Source organism: Mustela putorius, unplaced genomic scaffold (genome assembly GCF_011764305.1).
Source record: "Mustela putorius furo isolate JIRA1106 unplaced genomic scaffold, ASM1176430v1.1 tig00003863_pilon_pilon_pilon, whole genome shotgun sequence".
Taxonomy (NCBI): Eukaryota; Metazoa; Chordata; class Mammalia; order Carnivora; family Mustelidae; genus Mustela; species Mustela putorius.
The window spans coordinates 1,725,938-1,751,758 of NW_025422015.1; the positions used below are offsets into that span (position 1 = coordinate 1,725,938).

At 35.6% G+C, this 25,821-nt stretch overlaps 1 protein-coding gene across 9 annotated transcripts in view; it reads right to left on the bottom strand.

The window, feature by feature from the left end:
- Window positions 1-6,356: 6,356 nt before the first annotated feature.
- TTK (TTK protein kinase) overlaps window positions 6,357-25,821 on the bottom strand; it is a 76,511-nt gene continuing 57,046 nt past the window's right edge. For all 9 annotated transcript variants that reach the window (XM_013056284.2, XM_004752806.3, XM_004752808.3 and 6 more), the window contains 9 exons: window positions 22,079-22,171; window positions 17,778-17,935; window positions 17,504-17,655; window positions 15,879-16,003; window positions 13,767-13,847; window positions 9,176-9,352; window positions 8,735-8,819; window positions 8,320-8,417; window positions 6,357-6,753 (listed from right to left, as the gene is read on the bottom strand). In XM_013056284.2, coding sequence (XP_012911738.1) covers window positions 6,670-6,753; window positions 8,320-8,417; window positions 8,735-8,819; window positions 9,176-9,352; window positions 13,767-13,847; window positions 15,879-16,003; window positions 17,504-17,655; window positions 17,778-17,935; window positions 22,079-22,171 — 1,053 coding nt within the window. In that variant the 3' untranslated portion in view covers window positions 6,357-6,669. The remainder of the gene's footprint in view (window positions 6,754-8,319; window positions 8,418-8,734; window positions 8,820-9,175; window positions 9,353-13,766; window positions 13,848-15,878; window positions 16,004-17,503; window positions 17,656-17,777; window positions 17,936-22,078; window positions 22,172-25,821) is intronic.

Sequence of the window (25,821 nt, forward strand, 5' to 3'; positions counted from 1 at the left end):
CAGAGGGAGAAGCAGGCTCCCTGCCGAGCAAGGAGCCCGATGTGGGACTCGATCCCAGGACGCTGGGATCATGACCCGAGCCGAAGGCAGCTGCTTAACCAACTGAGCCACCCAGGCGTCCCTGTGTCTTAATTTTAATTAGTGCCATTCATCATGTATTTTTAGCTCTCTTTCTAGCACAATCATTACATTAAACCACACAACTTCTTTAGCCAATGAATTGTGAGAAGGATGTCATTTCCAAGTGGTAACTTTTAAGAGACTCTATCATGCTTTCCCTTTCTGTCTGCCACAGCAAACAGATTGTGAGGCACCAGATAGTGGGGTCCAAGAGTGATGGCAAGGCAGAGCTATAGTCTCCTCCCTCCTCCACAGGCATTAGTAAGAATTAAAATTTCATTGTTTAGGGACGCCTGGGTGGCTTGGTTGGTTTAACATCTGCCTTTGGCTCAGGCCATAATCCCAGAGTCTTGGGATCAAGTCCTGCACAGGGCTCCTTGCTCAGGGGGGAGCCTGCTTCTCCCTCTGCTTGCCTTTCCCCTTGCTTGTGCATACACTCTCTCTCTCTGACAAATTAATGAAAAAAATCTTAAAAAAAAAAAAAGCAGCAAAAAACCAAAATAAATAAAAATTTCATTGTTTAAAGCTACTGATATCTTTCAGGGTTACTTGTTACCATGGCAAAATCTAACCTGATTGATACTGATACTGGTTTAACATAATAGCATATGCTAATGTGAAAATGAAAAGGAAATCCCATTTAGAATGGAGTCAGGAGATTCCCAGTGGGAGCTCTCATACCCTAACACTGTTGTCAATTACAGATCCAACAGGAAGAGATGGACCTTGCACTTAGGCACTATTTTGCTGTCCCAGTTGGAAGAAAAGCTTTCCTCCTTTCCCAGACAACAGCTCAGCCAATGAAAAGTCACTATACTTCAAACTGCCACTTAAACACAATGGAATTTTTGTTTATATCAGACTTCCTAATGTCCCCCTTTCCTCTTTAAGTGTTCCTCTGCTTTTGTTTTGTGGATTTGCCTACAGTCTGCTGTAACTTGCTTGTTCCAGATTGCAATTCTCTGGTATTCCCAAATAAACCCAGCTTTTGCTAGTAAAACAACTGGTAGTTTTATTTTTTAAGGTTAACTCTGGTTTCCTCTGGAATTTCCAATAATTGAGAACAAATAAATCAGAGATCATAAACAAAGATTAACAAATTCATAAGAAGTGTAAAGTGTAAACATTGCAAGCCTGAGACTGATACCCTTAAAAAGATTTGCTTGGAAGTTTGCCTTTGGCCAGAGTCTAGGAACTCAAATTTGTGGAGGGTTCTCAGCATTTCCTAAATGGAGTGTTTTCCAGTGCCTGAACTGTGAGGTACAAACAACGTAGTTTTAGATAAAAACCACTTCCCTTTTGGGAGCCTAAAATTTGAGTACATGTTAGAGTGAGTACATGACCAGCCCTCCAAAACACCTAGAGTGGCAAGTCTTTAATAAGCTTCTGTGGTAGACAACATTTTGTAAGTATTGTTACAACTTCTGGCTAGGAAATTTAGTGCATCCTTTGTGAGTCACTGGAAAAGGATGCTTGGAATCTCGTGGCTTGTTTCCTATAGACTTTGCTTCATGCATCTTTATCTCTTTGCTGATTTTGCTTTACATCCTTTCACTAGTAATAAATCATCACCATGAGTATAACTGAATCCTCTGAATTTCCCAAGAAATCATCAAACTTGGCGGGTGGTCTTAGAGACCTCCAACACGGTAAGAAATCAATGGCAGAGTCAGAAAACAAAAACGAAGTACTAGAATTGCAAATATGAAATATAAAATTGTTCCATGTAAAATGACCAAAGAAATAAATGATAGAATCACACATTTGAAGAGGAAGAAAATACCCCCCCCCCAAGGAAGAATAGGCAGGTTTGAAAAACAACCAAATGAAATTACTATATAATGATAATAATAATCTGTGGGATTATAATAGGATAAAACTAAAATACGCCATAGGTGTCAGACAAGTTGTGGTAATATAGTTAAAATACATTAAAATCTTTCCAGTTTGGTTGAGTTACTTATTTAACTTGATTCTTTGTCAAGCTAAATAACTTGGTAAAATTTAAGACTAATTACTAAAAACAAACCCAAAAACCTCCAAGACTCTATTTCTACCTATTACCTATTTCTAAATTAAAGAAAATCCCTATGAAATGGTAAATGGTAAACTTGATACTTAACCATGAAGATAAAAAAAAATTCTAAGTTTGCACCCACCTAGTGAAACAACCTTAAAATACATAAGGCAAAAATAAACATAATTTAGCAAGCAAAAAGTGATATTTTAAACATATTTATATATTGTCATATTAACTTGATAGCTTGCCCCTTACCTAAGAGTGTTTTTATTGTTTTAGGAAACATGAAATACATTGTAATTTTTCCATTTAACATAACAGAAAATAGGTTTCTGGTTAGGAGTTATTTTTGCACAAAATATTGGATTTTTAAAAACAGACTAAATACAAGACACCAACATTTTGTTCAAAAACACATATACAGGGCGCCTGGGTGGCTCAGTGGGTTGAGCCTCTGCCTTCGGCTCGGGTCGTGATCTGAGTCCTGGGATCGAGTCCCGCATCGGGCTCTCTGCTCAGTGGAGAGCCTGCTTCCCTCTCTCTCTGCCTGCCTCTCCATCTACTTGTGATTTCTCTCTGTCAAATAAATAAATAAAATCTTTAAAAAAAAAACAAACCAAACAAAAAAAACACATATACACACATGATAAAATTATTTTTATCATATGAACAAAGGAAAGATAACTTAGATCAACCCTCCCAAGGATAAACTTTAAAAAAATAGGAAAAAAATCATCATAAAAAGAGCTAACATTTAGTGGTAGGGAGCCTCAAAGAGAACCCGTTATGATTTCTGCCTTCTGGTAGTCATACCCTTAAGAGAAATTAAAAAGTACTTTGAATAAATAAAAAGGAAAACACAACTTAATTAAATTTGTGGGATGCAGCAAAAGCAGTACATGGAGAAAAATGTACTAAATGCATATATTAGCAAAGAAGTTCTGTAACCAATTATTATCAATTATCTAAGTTTTGTACTTTAGGAACTAAAAAAAGAAGAGCAAACTAAATCCAAAGTAAGAAGAAAGAAATAACAAAATTAGAGAAGTCAAGCAGAGAGGGACAATTATCACACGGTTTCACTTACTTGTGGAGCATAAGGAATAACACGGAGGACATTGGGAGAAGGAGAGGAGAAGTGAGTTGGGGGAAATCGAATGGAGGAGACAAGCCATGATAGACTGTGGACTCTGAGAAACAAATAGGGTTTTGGAGGGGAGGTGTGTAGAGGGGTTGGGTGAGCCTAGTGGTGGGTATTAAAGGGGGTATGTATCCCATGGAGCACTGGGTGTGGTGCATAAACAATGAATTCTGGATCACTGAAAAAAAATTTTTTTAAGTAAGTAGTAAACATGGGGAAAAAAAAGAATTAGAGCAGAAATAGAAGAAATTGAAAACAGTTAATCAATAGAGAAAAATCATGGAACCCAAAACTGACTCTTTGAAAAGATAAAATCAATAAGCCTCTAGTCAGACTAAGGGAAAAAAGAGAGGACACAAATTACTATAGTAGAAAAAAAAAGAAAGGACTAACTATAGATTCTATAGACATTAAAAGGATACTAAAGAACTACTGTGAACTACTGTGAACATGTCTATGCTCATGAATTTGATAAACTAGGTGAAATGGGCCAATTTCTTAAAAAACACAATTTGCCAAAACTCACACAAGAATAAACAGGGTGCCTGGGTGGGTCAGCCGGTTAAGCATCTGCCTTCAGCTCAGATCACGATCCTAGGGTCCTGGGCTGGAGCCCCAGCTTGGGCTCCCTGCTCAGTGGGGAGTTTGCTTCTCCCTCTGCCCTCCCCAGCTGTCAAGCTTTCTCTCTCTCTCTCTCCCTCTCTCAAAGTAAAACCTTAAAAATAAATAAATAAATAAACAACCTGAATAGGTTTTTGTCTATTAAAGAAATTGAATCAATAATTCATTACCTTCCAAATGGGTTCCCAGGCCCACAGGGGTTCACTGGTGAATTCTATCAAATATTTACGGAAGAAATTATATAAATTCTCTACAAGCTCTTTCAGAGGAGAGAAGCAGAGGGAATACTTCCTAACTCATGCTATGAGGCCAGCATTACCTAATATCAAAACCAAAGATATTTCAGGAAAACAAATATCTCTCATGAATATAGATGTGAAAATCTTCAGTAAAATAATAGCAAATCAAATTCAACAATGTATTAAAGGAATTGTACACCACCACTAAGTGAGCTTTATCATAAGTAGTCAAGGCTGGTGTAACATTAATCACATCAACAATGTAACCAATCACATCAACAGGCTACAAAAGAAAATTCACATGACCATTATTAATAGATCCAGAGAAAGCAACTGACAAAATCTAACATCTATTCATGATAAAAACTTCAGGAAACTAAGAATAAAGGGGAACTTCCTCAACTTAGAGTATCTATAAAAAACATACAGCAAGTCACGTGGGTGGCAGAGTAGGTTGAGATGAAAAACTTCTGCACTATGAAAGACAGTATCAAGAAAATGAGAAGACAAGACACAGACTGAGAAAAAAATATTTGCAAAAGACATCTGATAAAGGACTGCTATCCAAAATATATGAAGAATTCTTAAAACTAACAACTTTAAGAAAACAAACAACCCAATTTAAAAACTAAGCCAAAGACATCTCATCAAAGATGGTATCAGCTCACAAATAAGCATATGAAAAGATATTACACATCATGTTTCGTCACGGAAATGTAAACAAAAAGAACAATTACATACTACTCCATACCTATTAGAATGGCCAAAATCTCGAACACTGACAACTCCAAACTCTGGTAAGGAAGCGGAACAACAGAACTTTTGTTTACTGCTGAAAGGAATGCAAAATGGTATAACCACTTTGGAAGACAGTTTGGCAGTTTCTTACAAAGCTCAATATACTCTTAAACCATCAATACATCAAACTTGCTCCTTGGGGAGTTGAAAACCTCTACACAGATTAGAGCAGCTTTATTCGTAATTGCCAAAATCTGGAAGCAATCAAGATGACCTACAGTAGGTAATGGATAAACTGTGGTACTTCCATACAATAGAATATTACTAGGCACTGAAAAGAACTGGAGGAATTTTTCTAAGTGAAAGAAACTAATCTGAAAAGCCTAACTATTTTATAACTCCAACTATATAATGTTCTGGAACAAGCAAAACTATTGAGACTATTAGAAGATCAGCAAGACCCAGTGATTATAGGGTAGGGGACAGGTGAATAGGAGGAGTACACAAGATTTTTAGGGCAATGAAAATACTGATAGTATTATGATGGATACTTGTCATCATACATTTGTCCAAACGTATAGAATGTATACTACCAAGACTGAACTGTATGTAAACTACAGACTTTGGGTGATTATTATGGTCTGTCATTGTAGGTTCATTATTTTTAACAAATGTACCAGTCTAGTGGGGGATGCTGATAATGAGGGAGACTGTACATGTATGGGGGCGAGAGCTATATAGGAAATTTCTACACATTCCCCTCAATTTTGCTGTGAACCTAAACCAGATCTAAAAGGCTTAATTTTTAAATAGGCCAATTGAAATCTAAAAAAAGAAAAGAAAAGGGGTTGGGAGCAAAGTCTACTAGACTCAGTCCTGAAGACTCTAAGACTACATCTGTAATTACCAAGCAAGTCACATAGTGAGGGCATGTCCTATATAACTTATACCACAGAAGCCAGCACGAGAGGGCTGCCTGGGTGGCTCACTTGTAAAGCGTCTGCCTTTGGCTCAGGTCATGATCCCAGGGTCCTGGGGTCAAGCCCCACATCAGGCTCCTTTCTCTTTGGGAAGCCTCTCTTTCCCTCTCCCACTCCCCCTGCTTGCGTTCCCTCCCTCACTGTGTCTCTGTGAAATAAGTAAATAAAATCTTTAAAAATAAATAAATAAAATTAAAGAAATAAAAAGCCAGTATGATACTCTAAACACTAAGCAATAGATATCATGAAGAATCAGAGAGAATTAAAAGAATCATCAAAGTACAGCCCTAAAACTCTGGACTATATCAGTACCATAAAGCAATTAGGAAATCTATTTTAGAATTCAAACCCTTTGGAATTTTCTTCTTGAAGTTCATTTACTAAATTCTACTCTTGTGTCTTCCCTTAATTCAATTTTTTATTAAGAATTATGCTGCCACACCACCAGTACATTTGCTTAAAGAAAATAATTATACAATTTTTACATTTTAGTGTCATTTTATGCTACAAAGCTTTATTTACATAGTTCTTCAGAATATATTTCAGTTGTTCACCCACTATTCTAAATGTGAAATGGTATCAAATAGAGTAGATTTACAGGAAAGAATAAGAGAAAACAACTTAATATATACAGTATCATTAGTGGTTATTATTTTTACAGTTTTCTTTTGAAGTTAATGCACTGAATTTTTCTGCCATTGACATCTTAGGGTGAAGTCGTCTTTAAAAGCAGATTTCCACAGAGAATCAAGAGTACAATAGTCCGTATATTTTATAGGTGATATCTGACAACTTATGAGTAGCTGCCAATCATTTTTTCTCCCATTTTTTTTCAAAAGTCTTGGATGAAGAGGAATCATGACTTTCAGCACTACTATAGCGGTCATATAAAGTCTGAAATGAAAAACACACACCTGTTTTGTAACTTCTAAAATTCAATGTATTATCAGATGAGTAAAGATAACTACATATATTCTAATATGTAGTGAATTTCTCTTATTCTTAAAATTAGAAAATTATTTTATAAATGATTGAAGATAATTAAGAACAGTAAACACCTAGCTTGACCTAAGAATCCACTATCATGAGATACAGCTCCATCGTTCTATGAAAGAAATGTAACATAGTCATTGATAAGCATATATATACATCTTAAAGGCCTTACTCTCCCATATTTTTTCTTAAATAAATCCAGTCTTAGATAAATTGCTACACTTTAAAATACACTCATCAGATGTGTATCAGATATTTCAACTAATAAACAGTTGACCTTAAAAATATAGATATAAATAAACAGAATTAGTTAATTTAAAATCTACATATTTTAAAAGATTTAAGACTAAGCCAACCTTTATAAAGATAACACGCATCTCTACCCTTAAGGAACACATAACATAACCTTAGTAGTAAAGATAATTCATTTCAATTTTATTTATAAAAGGCCCTAAATAATACACTGGTAAGAAATTTAAAACATGGAGATATGAAATAGAGTAAAATTATAAAACAAATTTTGTCCAACTTGAATTGGTAAAGACACTGATTTAACCACAAGCACATAAGAAAATTTTAAGAAAAAATTTATCTTAATGCCATGAATGCAAATATAATAGTGAATGCATAATAAATTCCTCCAGAATGTATCAAAGTTTTTGATACTAAGAGGGTTTTTAATGTACCATAATTTTATAGTAACACTATAATGGAAATAAATAATTAGTAATTGCTTGGTAACTAAACCAGTTGGTCAATAAGCATATATAGGGTTCTAGGGGTGTGATGGCAATGAGATTAAAAAATGGTGGTATACGCCACGGTCTTTGCATGGCCGTCGGGAGGGGGCTGCCCAGTGGCCCCGTCGGGCCGTGTGTGTGCGTGTGCCCCGTGTCCCTCAGTGGGTGTGGGGGGAGTAGGTGGGAACCCCCTGGGTGCCTGTGGGGTTGTATAAAAATTTTTAAAAAAAGAAAAAAAATGGTGGTATAGATAGAAATAAACACTGGGAGGCTGAATGGAAGGTTTGAGACATTTGCTTTGAGAAATGTTCGTACTGCTGTATACAGCTTTAAGCCATTACATATAACAAACACAGAGATTCTCAAGATGCCTTCTAGAAAAAAAAAAAAAGACTAGAAGAAATTAATTCAAAAGCTGTGTTAAGAATGTTGTTGATTTAAATGACAAATTCCTTATGAAATTTATTCCAGTTGAGATCTGACAGCAATTTTAGGAATGTACCTAATACGACAAAATACTTTCAATTATGCTGTCTGCAGAATAAGAATGTGAATCAACCAGGTCTACATTTGTCAAAAAGCACACATTAAGTATTTAAATGTAGAAATATGCTTCATAGTTGATGTAATGATTAGACCAACTTTTCTTTGGATTACCTAAGTGTCTTACTCACTAAACTATACAGAACATTTAAAAGTAATGTAGAAAGAGAATAGACATTCTTACTTTAGCAGCTTTCAAAATGGAGTTAGGAGAATTCAGACCAACGAGTTGGCCCAGAACATATTTCATTTCTTCAGTGGTGCCCTTAGCCATCTGGTTACCTGCCAAAACATAAAATCAGTAACATGCCCATACCAATATAAAATATAAAATCATAAATGTCAGATACAAATACATTCTGATTAACAGCACAATTAACTGACTTCTAATCATAGCACTTACTTAGGATAAGTAAATATGAATGCCAGCAAGTAAAAAAAAAGGAATTTCATTTATTTTAGTATTTTAGCATAAAAGGAACTTCCTTATGGAAGGAGGCAGGCTCGGATGAGAAGCCATTTCATATTCTGTTTTTTTGTTATAGCTAGACATCTCTTTGTATTAGTAGTTACTAATAAACTGATTTTCAAAGAAGTACCTGGGTGAGTTTGAATTTGAACATATGGATGTGTCAGAAGCTCAGGAATGGATATCCTCTGCTTAGGGTCCCTTATTAGACAACACTATAAAAATAAGAATTAAAACACAATCAAGTTTTCTTATGTAATACTGATATAAAGTGTTATTCAAGATTGTATCATACTACAGAAGTTGCTTTCTAGATAGCCTTCTCAGAAGTAACAAGATTATTTCACAAGTCATTTTTGCAAAATCCCCAAGTATTCGCAAGTTTTAAAACACCTTCAAAGTGAGCTTATCATGACTTAAAAAGTAATTCATTCAGGAATTCCTTTCAATAGACCAGATGTATTTATCAAAGCCAGTTACATAATTCCAGTGAGTTCAACTATTTCTTCTAGGCAAATAATTTGAGTATATGTAATATTGTTCTTCTATATTCATATACTATTAATGTTACCTTTAACACATCTTGAAGATCTTTCTCTGGAATATCAGGAAATTCGATTTCATGATTAGGGTCGATTATGGCATGTAATTTAGAAATCTGATTAATTATATGCTGAAATGGTGTCTTCCCATAAGTCATATAGTACAAAATGCAACCTAAGGACCAAACATCACTTTTGGGGCTTATCTAGTTAGGAGGAAAAAAAAAAAAAAGAATACTAAGTTGCTATAATCTTAACATAAAATTATATGTAAGAATATTTTATACACACATGTACACATAAAATCCCTAACATTTAAAATCATAACTAAACCTCAATGAATGGACAAGTACTAGATTAGATTTACATGAAAAAATATCTTTTTCTAGTTTTATATAGTTGTTATATTTGGTTAGTATATATATCTAGTTGTTATATTTGGTTATTTTATTAAGAGATGAGCTTTCCTTTACATCTCTTAACAAACTCATAATTAAAATATTTCAAATGAAACATATTATGTTCTTGTCAGCTTGTGAAAATATTAAAAACTAAAGAACTGCAAGTCTTAAATTTACTTGTTTTCTCCAAAATTACTGGATTACAATAAATAATTTTTAATATTTTATTTATTAGAGAGAGATCAAAAAGGTGAGAGCAGGGGAAGGAGCAGAGGCAGAGAGAGAGAGAGAGAGACAATCCCAAGGAGACTCTGTGCTAAGCACAAGGCAGGGCTTGATCTCACCACTGAGGGAGATCATGACTTGAATCAAAATCAAAAGTCAGACGCTTACCTGATTAAGCCACCCACATGACCCAGGATTAGGATAAATTTTTATATAAATGCATAACATATAAGTATGCATAGATTTTTTTGTTTTGTTTTGTTTTTTGATTTTTTTTTTTTTTTAAAAGGTTAAGTTGAGCTATCCTAAACCCAAGAATACATGTAGAGCCAGGCTGGGCTAGATTTGATTCCTGGCCTTATTACTGGCTAGTAATTCTATGTAGATCCATTTCCTCAGCTCTAAAATAGAAATAATAAAAGTATATTGTCATAGGTATTAAATGAATGATATAACCATGAGATACATATAACCATAGAGAGTAATTTCTGAGTATAGTAGGTAATCAAGGAATGTTATTTCCTATTAAGTGTTCTTTGCATTAAATACTCTCATTAGAAATAATGCAATATTAAAAAAATCATCATTTTGACTTTAAAAAGAACAAGAATAAGATAAAACATAGAAGTGGGCATGATAAGTGAGAAGGGTTTAAATTCCTTTTAAAAGGTAGATACTCAAACATACATTAAAACAAAACAAATATGCTGTCAAAAAAAATTCATCTAAACCAAATGAGGAAAAAAGAAAAAAATATGGACACATAACCAAATGCAAAAAGGGGGGGGGGCAGAATAGGAATATTAATATTAGAAAAAGAGAATAGGAACATAGCAGTATACTTCTAAAAGCAGAAAAGCCATTTTAAAATGCCAAATTTAAAATTTAAAATGACCAACGAAGAGGAGAGGATAGTCACAAACATCTATCTATGCATTGAAACTACATTTAATAGAACTATATTAAGTAAAAACTGTATTAAATTCTCTTGGGGGGAATGGTAGAGAAATTTTCACATGCCTTTCAGAAAATGGCAGATAAAACAGATTCCACTATCTGAACACAAAGAAAACTAAAAATGAATTAATAATAATTAAAAACCCTCTTCCAACTTAACCATCTGGAAATTAAATCTATTTCTAAATAAATCATGGACTTAAAAAAGGATTTCAAATTATGGAAAAATGGCAGTGGCTGTGGCAATAGTTGTTCTTATTTATTTCTTTAATTGATGTATGGTTGACAGACGTTACATTAGTTTCAGGTGTACAACATAGTGGTTTGACAACTCAACATACTATGCTCACCTTAAGTGTGGCTGCCACCTGTCAACACACAACTGTTAAAATACCACTGACTCTATTCTCTGTGTTGTGCCTTTCATCCCCTGACTTACTCATTCTGTAAATGGAGTCCAGTACCTCCCACTCCTTTTCACCCATTTTGCACAATCTCTTAGCCTCCTCCCCTCTGGCAACCATCACTGTTCTCTATATATGAGTCTGTTCTTTTAGTTTATTTGTTTTACTTTTTAGATCACAGCATCACTTTTCAATCTGTCCAAATCCCAAAATAGAGAAGTCTGTTAGCAAAACCATATACATACAGAAAATATTTACAACAAAACGAAGTGAAAAACTACTCATGAACCCCAGAATATGAATGGAAACAAACTACCAACAGCCACAAAAACTGAATAGTAGAGGTAGCTGAAACAGAAAGCAGAGGGAAATAGTGAATGTGCCTGATAGATCTCAGAACAGAAACTCCAAGCAGCCAACAGATATTCAGTAGAAAGTAATTTGAGAACAGCTGAGCTCTTTACCAGGAGGGATTACCTCATATGTTGAGATAAAAAAATTTGTCTTCTATTCAGAATCACTAAGGCCATTGGATAGCAGGTGTTTCAAATCACCGGAGATTTATTATATTATTTATTATTTATTATATTATTTATTATTTATATAATATTAAAGCACTGAGTTGACAACTGAAAAATCTGAACTCTACATGCAATTCAAAATAAATTTTACTTAAAAAAAAATCTTATTCCATAGTATTTTAAAACTAAAATCGCACATTTTAGAAGTTAATGAAAATAACAAATACTACAAAAGATGTCTAGGTAGAATTTAAAGTAAAACTCCAAGTAAAAATTAGTTTTAATTAAAAAGATTACAAAAATTAAATTAGCAATTATTTAAGTCCAGAAACTAGAGGGGCACCTGGTGGCCCAGTAGGTTAAGAGTCTACCTTTGGCTCAGGTCATGATCCCAGTGTTCTGGGATCTAGCCCCACAATGGCTCTTTGCTCAGTAGTGAGCCTGCTTCTCTTCTCCCTCTTTCTCTGACTGCCACTCCCCTGCTTATTGCGCACACTCGCGCTTGCTCTCTTGTGCTCTCTCGTGCTCTCTCTCTGTCAAATAAATAAATTCTTTAAAAAAAAATCCCAGAAACTAGAAAAAAAAGAAAGAAACCTGAAGGAAATAAAAATAATAAAAATAAAAGCAGAAACTAATTAGAGAACAAGTGAAAACAGAATAAAGACTTTGTTTTTTAAGATTAACAAAACCTTAGTAAGTCTAACCAAGAAGAAAAAAGACAACAAATCTAAGTATTAAAAGGGTAAGCTAAAAAGATATTAAAAAAAATTTTATGAGAGACTCTGACATAATATTATATCAGTTATTTGAGAAAATATTTATTTATTTAAAGATTTTATTTTTTTTTTCACAGAGACACAGCGAGAGAGGGAACACAAGCAGGAGTGGGAGAGGGAGAAGCAGGCCTCCCACTGAGCAGGGAACCCCATGCGGGGCTTGATCCCAGAACCCTGGGGTCATGACCTAAGCCTAAGGTAGATGCTAATGACTGAGCCACCCAGGCGCCCCTGAGAAGATATTTAGAAGCCACAACTTTCTAGGACAGAAAATACAATTAGTAATTACATTCATTAAGCAATTATTTTGAACTAGATAATGTATTGATTTATATTCTTTCTTATTTAATCTTCAATTACTGTTTATTTTTATTTATTTTTTAAAAGATTTATTTATTCTGAGAGAAAGAGAAAGCACGCATACACGTGTGCGAGCAGAAGGGGCAGAGGGAGAGGGAAAGAGAGATGCAAATGCAGAGCCTGACCGGGGTATGGAGGGGGTGCGCGCTCAATCTCAGGACCCTGCTGATACCCTGACCTGAGCCAAAATCAAGAGTCTGACGCTTAACCGACTGAGCCACCTAGGTGCCCCTCAATTAGTTTTTAATGGTATTGTTTGTAAACTTAATTTATAGATGAAGAAAGTAGGCAAGTTAAGTCACAAAGATATTTGTTAATGAAGAGGTTGATCTATTGCTTGAATGCAGGTCCCTGCCTTAAAAGTGTGCTTGCACATACAGTGTGACATTGCTCCAGAGGAAGAAGGATTAGTTTGGAAGCCAGAGGCATCCTGGCAGACAAAAGAAGTCCAACAAGGGACACTAATGAGACTAACACAAAGCTCACTGAGGTGATGAAATAAGGTAAGTAGGAAAGTAGCCTGTGGCAAGCTGGGAAAAAAATTACAGATGAGATTTATACTTGGTAATGCAGAATTCACAAATAAATAAATAGTAAGAGATAAAAATGTAAGAACCAAAGAAGAAACCAAAGACTTCAAACATCAATTCAATACCTTTTAAGGTGTCCAAATCAGAGCTAATTTAATCTTAATTTCTACTTTTAATTTTAAAACCTCTAAATATCCTGGTAACATTTCTTATTGGAGCACACTGTTGAGACATCATAGAAGCACAATAGTAAAAGAACAGTCTCAAATCAATAAATGACAGTGAAATTAAATCCCATGAGAATTTGCTTAAGAAAGCAAGGTCTCCATATGGCCTAAAAAGTTTTAGAATTTAAGCAACTTTGAGTTAGCTGTTAAGTTTAATCAGAGTATAGCCCATTCCCTATTGATGTCCAATAAATGGGATGTAAACAACCTTCATGGTACCTTTGACTTGGATTTCCCATTCTCTCTTGAGGAAGACATATCTTTGATTGCTTCTGGTGGCATATAATTAACTGTACCAACCTGTATGCCAAATCATAGAAAACACAAATCAATGAAAATACTTTATTTTGCCTTTGATTTTTTAAAACACAGATGTTAGACTCTTGGAAACGTGAATGATTACAAATATTGCAGTAAGTTTCTAAAAACTCAAGTAACTGACAAGAATATTAGGACATAAATTTCTTCACAACTCCAGCAAATTAGATTCATAATCAGAAAAGTTATTCCTTTCAGAATGCTGAGCTTTTTCTGTGATGATGAAGAGTAACTACCATAAAAACTATTGATGCTAAAATTATATTAAAAGTCATAAACTTTGAAGGAATTAATATCACTCATTTCTGTGCTGGAATAGACCCAAAATGCTTTTCTTAAAAAAAAAAAAAAAAAATCAACCAACCAACTTATCAAAATTCTAGATATGTCTCCAAGTATTCCCCAGACCCATGTCTAGAGTGAGATGGGGCAGGTATATAAATCATGCAAGAGCTTCCACAGTCAGATTATGCCAACCTTATGAGGCATTTATTTTATTCTAAAACAAATGATTCTGTTTTCAAACAAAGAATACCTGTATTTAGAACCTTGCCATAGAGGATATCTTCAAGCTGATTTACAACTAAATGTTCAGCCGTACATTTTTTAAAGATTTACTTATGTTAGAGAGCGAGAGCATGCTTGCATGCATGTGAGGACATGAGCAGGGGGAGGGGCAGGAGACCAAGAGCAGCAGATTCCCCATTGAGCAGGGAGCCTGACCTAGGGCTCCATCCCATGACCCTGAGATTACAATGTGAGCTGAAATCAAGAGTCGGACACTTAGCTAACTAAGCCACCCAGGAGCTCTAATGTTCAGCCACATTGACAATATAAAGAGAAGTCACTGTCAAATAGAATTTTTTCAAGGGCATACTGTCCATCTATTCCTCCTAAAAAAAGGTCTAGTTTTACTTCTAGGATTATGGCAGATCCACATCAAAAACCTGCATATGCGGAACACATCATATTGGCTCTAAGCAGGATTATATTTAGTTATTTTTTAGTGTCATCACCTTAGTTTTTATGGGGACAAATGTATTAAGTTTATGACTGCATATCCTATTAGAAAAATGCAGTTGGGTACAGTACTCATTATGGTGTTTCCACTATGAAGGCCCACTTGAGAAATTTTTTTCAGGGGAGCGTGAGTGGCTCAGTCAGTTAAGTGGCCATCTCTAGATTTCTGCTCGTGTCATGATCTCAGGGCCCTGGGATCGAGCTTCCCACTCATCAGGGAATTTGCTTAAGGATTTTTTCTCTCTTTCTCCTGCTGCCTCTCCCCTCACTTGCACTTGCTGCTTGCTCGCTCTCTCTCTGAAATAAAAAAAATAAATCTTAAAAAAGTTACTAAAAGAAAAAAAAGGATTTTTTCAAATGCAAGTGATAGGAAAAGCTTTACTTCTCCAGAAGAATGAAATAATCTTACCTCAGAGACAAAGAAAAATATGTAACTGAAATTTCCTCTTTGGTTGTTACCAGGTATTTCTGAGACGGTTTTAGGTGAACTCAAGATCATGACCAAGATGATTTCCAAGATAGGTATTACTGCTTCTCTACCTCAACTATAGGAAAATCATTCAAAATTGCTCAATTTACTTCTACCTAATATTGGCTTCCTATACTGAAGTGTATTAAATATGGTTTTGATTCTTCTTTTTTTAAAGATTTTATTTATTTATTTGTCAGAGAGAGATTGGGAGAGAGAGTGAGCACAGGCAGACAGAATGGCAGGCAGAGGCAGAGGGAGAAACAGGCTCCCCACCGAGCAAGAAGCCCGATGTGGGACTCGATCCCAGGATGCTGGGATCATGACCTGAGCCGAAGGCAGCTGCTTAACCAACTGAGTCATCCAGGCATCCCTGGTTTTGATTCTTAAAGTATTTATTCTTATACAAAGGTTTTAAGTCCTTTAAAGAATGAGGAGGGAAAAAATAAAATCCCTGTTAGCAAAATGCTTTACGGGTAAAAAGGATTTGAACTGTAGTGTGTGGTAACCAACCATTCACTTACCTGAGAGTCTTTAACAATACTTGTTGTATCTGGTTGCATTTGGTTTGCAATCCCAAAGTCAATTAACTTTAGCATTCCATCAACTATCAGAAAGTTAGCAGGTTTCAGATCACTGTGAACGATGCCTTTAGAATAAAAATCCATTGTAATATTAAACAATGTAAAACACTGTAAGTACCAAAAATTTTCACAATCTACTGGCCAAGTTGATTCCTTTAGTCAATCAAATTAAATGTTCATTTTTAATATTTTCTAAAAAGAAACAGCACCTGCTATGTGCCAGATACTCCTCTAAGTTTGCTGCTTAGATTGAATCACTTAATTTTCATACCAGCGCTGGGTAATTACTGTACTATTATTATCACCACTTTTTAAGAGAGGAAGCTAAGACAAAGAGCTTGAGTAATTTGTTCAAGATCATATAGCCTTAAGTGACAGGGCCAGACTTGACTCAGGCAGTCTGGCTTCAGAGTTAATAATCTTAAAACCACTGTGATTCACCAACTACTATATAACATTGTAAATTATACTGCCAGGTGTTAAGACCCTAATCCCTACAACCCTGACCTTAATCACTGATGAATTATCTTTTAATTTACAGGAGACATGAGGGGAAAAAAAATTACAATTATCTAAGTTAAATGTTATTTTTTAAAAAAGGATACAGTAAAGGCAGAGAAGTCCTAAAAAGAACCTAGTCCAAGTAAAGTAAAAAAAAAAAACCAAAAACAAAAACAAAAAAAAAAACTTAGGGCTAACAATTGAAAAAGAATGAAACTAACTCCCATACAGGGTACACAATACAAAATGACCAAGAGAACGAGAGAAATAAACATCTCAGATTTTTGAGATGCCCAAACCCCAAAGTCTCAAATCTGCTATCACGAACTACTTGGAGACGCAGTTAATGGACTATGTTAATACTAATAAAGATATGGGGGGTGGGGCCTGGGTGGCTCAGTGGGTTAAGGGGAGGGGATATATTGGGCAGAGGCTTCTGCCTTTGGCTCAGGTCATGATTTCAGGGTCCTGGCATCGAGCCCGGCATCAGACTCTCTGCTCAGCGGGGAGCCTGCTTCCCCTTCTCTCTGCCTGCCTCTCTGCCTACTTGTGATCTCTCTCTGCGTCAAAAAAATAAACAAAATCTTAAAAAAAAAAAAAAAAAAGATATGGGTATATTTTGCATTATGGATACATTATGGCTATGGGGACTTGAGTTCATGCACTATATCCTTTGGTAAAAAATGCTTTAAAGAAATGGTTTTTTGGGGCACCTGGGTGGCTCAACGGGTTAAAGCCTCTGCCTTCAGCTCAGGTCATGATCTCAAGGTCCTGGGATCGAGCCCCACATCAGGCTCTCTGCTTGGCGGGGAGCCTGCTTCCTCCACTCTCTCTGCCTGCCTGTCTGCCTACTTGTGATCTCTGTCAAATAAATAAAATCTTAAAAAAAAAAAAAAAAGAAAAAAAGAAATGGTGTTTTGTCCCTTCATCTTTAAATGAGCTTCCAAATATTTATCTTGTCTAAAGGTGCCAATAACAAATACCTAAAAATTAATAGCGTATTTCTCTAAGATGACAATATTAATGATTATTATAACTCTGCGTAAGAAGAGATTTTAAAATACCATGTTGATGAATTGTGTAAACTGCCTCCAACATATTTTTCCAGTAACTTTTGCGTTCCCATGGATTGATGGATTTTTTCTTTTTAAGCCAACTATTTAGGTCTATATTTCCACACTCCATTACCATGTAAATGTACTGGTCCGTGATTTCACTGCCATTAAAAACAAATTAAAAATCCAAAACAATACATGGTTAGGTTATACTATTAAGATTCACTAATTCTAAAGAATTATACCAAAAATAATTTTCTTTTCAAATTAAAAAAATTCTTACTAATCATAAAGTCGGATGATCTTATCACTGTGTTGTTGTAGTTTATTTAAGTAAGCAATTTCATTCCGGTAACTCTCAATTGTTTGATTATCTGCTTCTTCTAAGTTCACATATTTTATGGCATGTATCTGTTTCTTTTCATTCAATACCTGGAATACCTATATAGTAGAACAGAAGAAAAAGTTTAGAATGCACTACATTTACATTATTGTAATACTTCTCTATTTATTAGAATTTTAGGTTAAGGAATACTGATATGAATAATCAAACATATCTGGGCTTATTTTGAGTATTGAAGGGAAAAAAATCTTAGAAGAGTTAAAAGACCATTCTCAGCTACCTATGACAAAGGGCATTCTAAGATTTTATTTATTTATTTGATAGACAGAGATCACAAGTAGGCAGAGAGGCAGGCAGAGAGACAGGAGGAAGCAGGCTCCCCGCTAAGCAGAGATCTGGATGCAGGGATCGATCCCAGGACCCTGGGATCATGACCTGAGCCGAAGGCAGAGACTTTAACCCACTGATCCACCCAGGCACCCCAACAATGGGCATTCTATAATGCAAAGGTGTAAACCTAAAAAGTTTTTATATTAACATATAAAAAAGATAATTGCAATTTCATATACATTTGTAACTCTATCAGATGCCTTAACCAGGAAAATAACCTAAAGAAGAAGACATTCAAAAATGTTAAGAACATCTAAGGGCTGTCATAAAGAGTCAATTCATTTCACAGATGGTGTTTTTTCCATTGTGCCTGGAACTGACATTTCATTCATGTGGTAGAGAGTATTTTAAAATCTGTAGTAATTGTAATCTATCTGTATATTCAGTTGTGAAAAGTGGATTAGGTCCAATTTTCAAAGTCAAGTTGATAGGAACAAGATGTTCCTATAAGCCCACTGTCAGGATCTCTGAGGTCCAGATCGAACTGCTCTGGCTATAATGATATTAACTTTTAACCAATGTTGTTGGGGCAGGTAATACATTTTGAAAAATAGAAAACCCTGTTAATGTGTCTAACTTTCAACAAATATGCAATAGGGTTGAGGCTTCTGAAATGCATGAATATAAATACAAATGCCAGAGCCAGCAAGAAAAATTACATTCATTTATCCCTTTGGACACAATGAAATAAAATATCATTTACTCAAAAGCCATTTAACCTTGACTACTCAGCAGGTTGGGGAAAGGAATATGAAAGGAAGTGTTATGAGAATCATGCATTGTAACTGCACTAACAAGCCTAGTCACTTTAAAATTTTAAATACAAAACTCTAACAAAGTATTACCAGTTTTACTTGCACACATAGCAAATTAGACAGGGACAGGCATTAAAACAGTGATAGGGAAAGAGACAGCAGAAAATAACAAGGGAAGAGATAAAAAGAATTTTAAAATATATAAAGGCACTTTGTAAAAGGTAAACAGCCTTACTAACCTCAGAGAATTGAAAGTATTTACTACTCTAATACAATTAAAATGTTATTACTAGTATCTACCACACAGATTTGGAAGGATGACCGAGATGATATATTTGGAGTGCAGCAATGTTACCTACTATCTTTAGGGCCTATTAGGACAGAATAAAGTGTACATTTTAGAACCTATTAAAGTTGTTGGGTTTAACAGAAAGAGGATTTGCAGGATATTAAAACAACATAATAAGATCTCCAAGTTTTAGAGGAAATGAAAACTTTTAAATCAACTTTTTCATGTATGTGCTTTCAGCCCCCTATTGCCCCTGCTCTGGCAAAACTCTTACAATAACTAATGATTAGGTAGACCTTATTTCCATTTCATAGAGATAGTACCAGTTATCATTTTCAGTTTCATGGAAAGTTAAAGAAATAGAAATAGTTAAAGAAATGGCCAGTGTCATGACCATCCCTAATTGCCCCCATGACCTTTCTAAATGCTCTTCATACAGTATATGTTGGTCACTGTCTAAACTCTAGAATAGAACATACACTGTTTCATAAAGCGTGTTGCTCTCTTTCTCTGAGGCATGGTGATTTTTTCAGCTCCACTATAACAATTAAAGGTAATCATATTAAAAAAAAATATGGGCCAGTCAAGCCTTCATCACCTGGCTCTTAATTTAAGCTAGCATTGTCATTATGCTCCAAGGAAAAAAATGTTTAAAACATCAGCAAGATCATTTTATATCCTCTGAAAACATGCCACTAATATCACACCTTGACACTCTTCAAATATAACTAAAGAATAATAAATATTAACCAAAGAATTCCTATTAAAACAACTAAATCAGATAATTCTAACATTGATAAAAGTCAACTGTATTGTCCCTTTGTTCTCATGCCTGAAATTTGAGGCAATGGAAAGAAGAAAATGTGTACAAAAAAGAAACTAATATTATTGAACAATTGTTACACATCGTAATATACCTACCTTATTTATAATAAGGTAACACGGCAGTCTTAAAACAGATCTAGTTATTGTTGGCTGGCTTAGAAAATACATAAAACTTAAACCCAATGGGTTATGCTTCATAGATCATCCTTAACAATTTAAAACAGCAAGAGTTGAGTAAGGACATTCATCCACAAATTACTTTAATCTGTTACATTCTAGGCACTATTTCAGGTTACAGAGCAACCACTGTTGAGGAAATCAGATAAACAACCCTACCTTGATGCAACTCACATTGAAATGCAGGAAGACACAAACAACAAACCAAATAAGGAAATTACAGAGCACACTAGAAGATGAGCTACAGAGCAAAATAAAGAAGGAAATGGAGCTCACCAGCAATTGGATGGTGGGAGGTGTGGTCAAGGAAGGCCTAATTGAGAAGACATTTGAGCAAAGAGATGAGGATGTCCAGAGGAAAACTGACTCTTATGAGAAAATACACCAGGAGAATCAGGCTCAGACTCATGAAGAGAAAACCATTCTGGGCTCCGTTTTCTGAATTAACAAGTTGCAGAAAATCGTCTATAAAAGGTCTAAGATATAAAAATCAATCTTAAAAGAAAAAAAAGAAAATATACCAGGAGAGCAAGGATTGAATCAATGAGACTAAGAAAGCTATTATAACAAACCAGGTGAAAATATGGCAGCTGATTTGACCAAAATGTTAACAGTAGAGATGGTGAGAAATGGTCACATGCTGGATATCCTCTGAGGTAAAACCAACAAGATTTGCTGATTGGCTGGATGTATGTGAGAGAGAAAGTGAAGTCAATGATTCCAGAGTTTTTGGCCTAACTAGTGGAAGAACAAAGCCACCATTTACTGAACTGGGAAAGACTGGAGCCAGAGTAATGTTCAGGACATATTAAGTTTTAAATACCTGGTAGATACCCAAGAAGAGATAGAGAGCAGTCATACTGGATATACAAGTCTGGAATTCAAGGGAGAGGTCTGAGTTAGAAATATGTTTGGGAATTATCAGCATATGCAGGATACTTAAATTCAGGAGACTGGACAACACCAAAGGAGTGAAGTGAGTTTAGGAAGAGAAGAGATCAAGGGCTGAGGCCTGGGGGCATTGTGTCATTAAGATAAGAGACAGGAAGAAGACTGGAAAGGAAAGGCCCCTTGAAGAAGAGGAAAACTGAGAGAGGCCAAATGGGGCAAAAAAAGTTTCAACAAGGCAAGAACAATCAACTGCCCCAAATGCTGAGTAACCCACAATTAAAGCTAAGAATTAGATTTGGCAAAAAATATGGAGATCATTGGTGATCCTGATAACTGTTTTGGTGAGGGATGAAGATAAAAATCAGACTTAAGTAGATTTGAGAACAGAGTAAGAACTAAAGATGGTACAAGTATAGATAACTCTTTTGAGGTGCTTTCCACCCAAAGAATTAGAACTGTATTAATTTAGAACTCAGATAAATTTAGCAAATGATCTATTCCAATTCCAGAAATTTCACATTATTAAACTGTTTTTGAAAAGAAAAACGCAAAAAACTCAAAAAATTAATCAAATATCTTGCCGAATTAGCCCAAAATGTTATTCAAAATATTATTCACACAAGACAGTTTGTGATATAGCTTCATTTGCCATCCTGAAGTCAATACTAATGTCATTTAGAGAAGAAATTTGGAAGCACAAGACATCAGAGGGAAGAACAGAGAACTGAAATTAAGAGATAGGCCTAAAGAGATATGTCACTTGGAGAGGAAATGGGAGCAGGGGATGAGAAGGGTTTTTTGGCTCAAAAGCAATACAGGCCCCTAGGTGCTATGAAAAAAGAGCCCTAAAAGGTAAAAAGACAAAGAAAGGAAGTTTAAAACATTTTTCTCTCTTAAACATTTAAGATACTTACCTTACTTGAGCCTCCACTTCCTATTTGCTTCAATATAGAATACATTCTTCCTTTAACTGAAATGCATTCATTTGTTGAAGAGGATGCTGAGATCTAAATAATTAAAAAATGTAAAGATTCAAATGTGCAAAGACTATGCCTGAGAAATTAGCTTGCATTTAGTACATTGAAATGCTTCCAATTTTGAAATTATCTTAAATATTAAGTAATTAGGTATCAGTCACAATTTTTTTTTTTAAAGATTTTATTTATTTATTTGACAGACAGAGATCACAAGTAGGCAGAGAGGCAGGCAGAGAGAGAGGAAGGGAAGCAGGCTTCCTGAGCAGAGAGCCCGATGCGGGGCCTGATCCCAGGACCCTGGGATCATGACCTGAGCCGAAGGCAGAGGCTTATTAACCCACTGAGCCACCCCGGTGCCCCCAGTCACAATATTTTAAGGAGGAAATTTACTTTATTTTAGTCAAAGAAATAAATTTATTAATGTGTAAACTTCCTAGCTGTCCCCCTCTAACTTGCTTTTGCTTTTTAATTAATTTATTTATTTTAAAAGATTTTATTTATTTACTTGATAGAGAGAGTGCCTGCAGAGGCAGGGGGAGCTGCAGAGGGAGAGGAAGAAACGGGCTTCCCACTGAGTAGGGAGACTGACTCAGGACTTGATCCCAGGACGGGATGTTCAACTGCCACCCAGATGCCCCACTTCTTTTTTTAAAAAATTGTTTTAAATTTAAGTGCAGTTGGCATACAATGTTATATTAGTTCACCTGTACGTTTTAGAAACGTAAAAAGATTTAAGATCTCTTCCAATATACAAACTCACAAGCTATTACTTTTCACCTTATTCTTTTTTCTTTTTTTTTAAATTTATTTGACAGCCAGATCACAAGTAGGCAGAGAGGCAGGCAGAGAGAAAGGAGGAAGCAGGCTCCCCGGCGAGCAAAGAGCCTGATTCGGGGCTTGATCCCAGGACCCTGGGATCATGACCTGAGCTGAAGGCAGAGGCTTTAACTCACTCTGCCACCCAGGCACCCATTTTCCTTTTTCTTATAAAAACCTCTTTACTTACATAAAAAAACAATTATATCTATATTCTTTCTCTTCATTTAGCATTACAGTGTAAAGAAAGCATTATACTAAGGTGCTTAAAGCTCCAGAGTCAATCAGACAAATGCAAATTTCAGCAATGCCCTTTTTCTGCTGGGTGACCTTCAACATGTAAGTTAATCCGAACTTCAGCATCCACTTCAGCAAACTTCTTGCTCCTGCCCTAGTGCAACATTCCCCTTCTTTCCTTCCTGTACACTAGAGCTCTCTGCAGACCTATAAATGCTTTGCACCAATGGAATACAATGGAAGGATTCCTTCCAAGCTGACAAGGAAGCTGAAGACACAAGAGCACATTACTAGCTGATTAAGTTGAAACAAGTTCTGAAAAAAACCTCAATTTAACCAAGTCCTGCTTTAGATCCCCAAATGTTAGAATTCCCCTGTAATCTTCTACATAATATAAAAGATAAGGATATTAATTTCTTTAACCTCTAGGGTTAAAAAACATTGTTGAGTCATGAAGTATGTTTTCTTTTCCCTTTTTCTCTTTTTTTAAAAAAAAGATTTATTTACTTGTCAGAGAGAAAGAGAAAGAGCACAAGCAAGGGCAGTAGCTGGCAGAAGGAGAAGCAGGAGCAAGGAGCCTGATGTGGAACTCGATTCCAGGACCTTGGGATCATGACCTGGGTGAAGGTACATGTTTAGCTGACTGAGCCACCCAGGCATCCCTGAAATATGTTTTCTATAAGAAGGTGTTAGGCTTTGAAATATGTACCTGTTATTTTCCATTAAGTTACAATTTTACCAAGGTTTTTCACTACTTTCTCCTGCCCCTCATCCTTTTTGGAAAATCCTCTCATATCTAAACTAAGAATTTCTGAGAGGGAAAAAGGCAGTTCAGTGTTTCTTCCCCCTAACTGCTGAAACTGCTGACAGTTTTTAAAGTAAAGTAATTCTGTCTTATTTGATTCAATACATGTGGAGCTCAGTTTCCTACATAGGTCATTCCACATCTCCCTTAGTCCATCCTCCTCACTGTGGCCAGAGTAATTTTTTCAAAATGCAGATAAAATCACTTCACTTACCTGCTACTTACTATTGCACAGCTTCATATCCCTCTCAGAGTAAAATTTAAAGAGCCCAGCAGAGGAGTATCTGGGTGGCTCAGTCGATTAAGCATCAGACTCTTGATCTCAGGGTTGAAAGTTTGAGCCCCAGGTTGGGCTCCACACTGGGCGAAGAGCTTGCGTACTTACATACTACACACATAAATAAATAAAAATAAAGGTCCCAGCAGAACCCTAAGGATCACCTCAGGTGCTCAGCCTGAGCTCTAGCCACACTCTAGCCCCTTTTCAGTTTCCTCCTGACACTGGCCTTTTCTAAAAGGCTCTTGGCAACTTCACTTGACCATAATTTGACTTGTAGGTATCAACTCAAACAGGATCTGACATGAGTAATAGCTCAATATATGTATTTTGAATCAATGTATATAGGCAAACCTGATCATCTTTCTTTCTTTGTAATTTATATTTTTCTTCAATCCCCAGAAAACTATTCCTCTTGGGGCACCTGGGTGGCTCAGTCAGTTAAGTCAATTTAACCGACTGAGCCACCCAAGTGCCCCTCCCTTAAAAAAAAAAAGATTTATTTAATTATTTATTTGATAGAGAGATAGAGAGAGAGACGGTAAGAGAAGGAACAGGAGCAGGGAGAGTGGGAGAGCGAAAAGCAGGTTTCCTGCTGAGCACAGAGCCAGGATCTTGGGTTCATAACCTGAGCTGAAGGCCAGATGCATTTAACAACTGAGCCATGGAAGTGCCCCCCATTTTTGTTCTGTTTAAATTGTAAAATATACGTAACAAAGAATTTGTATCTTAACCATTTCTAACATACAACTCAGTATCATTAAGATTAAGTATATGCACAGTGTTGTGCAAACATTACCATCATCCATCATCTCATACTGGAACTTTATACCCATTAAACAGTAACTCCCCATTCCTGCCTCTTTCTAGACACTGGTAACCACTGTTCTTCTTTCTGTCAGCTAAATTTTTTATCTCTTAATTTGAAATAGCTAATTACCTGTGTGGTTTTTTGGTTGTTGTTCTTTTTGGCTGTTTATTTAAATAACAATTGCTACTAACTTTTATTATTCACTAAGTAGCAGATGCTTTTGTAAGTTACATATATATTAATTAATTCAATCTTCAAAATTATCCTATAGGGGGGGCACCTGGGTGGCTCAGTGGGTTAAAGCCTCTGCCTTCGGCTCAGGTCATGATCTCAGGGTCCTGGGATCGAGCCCCACATCGGGTTCTCTGCTCAGCAGGGAGCCTGCTTCCTCCTCTCTCTCTGCCTGCCTCTCTGCCTACTTGTGATCTCTCTCTGCCAAATAAATAAATAAAATCTTTAAAAAAAAAAATTATCCTATAGGGTAGGCGGTTTTGTAATTCCCACTTTATATATGATGAAATGGCCACAGAAAATTTAAGTAACTTACAAAAGTTTACACAGCTGGTAAGTAGTGAGACCAAGATTCAAGGTCAGAAAGTCTCCCTTCAGAGTTCAAGCTTTCTACCAGTATTAAGCCACCTCTCAGTTATTAGAAATTAATTTTAGTATTGATATAAGGAGTGTTTTTTCTTTAGATGGCAGTACAACTGCTTCAGTAACAAAAAATTTCCTTT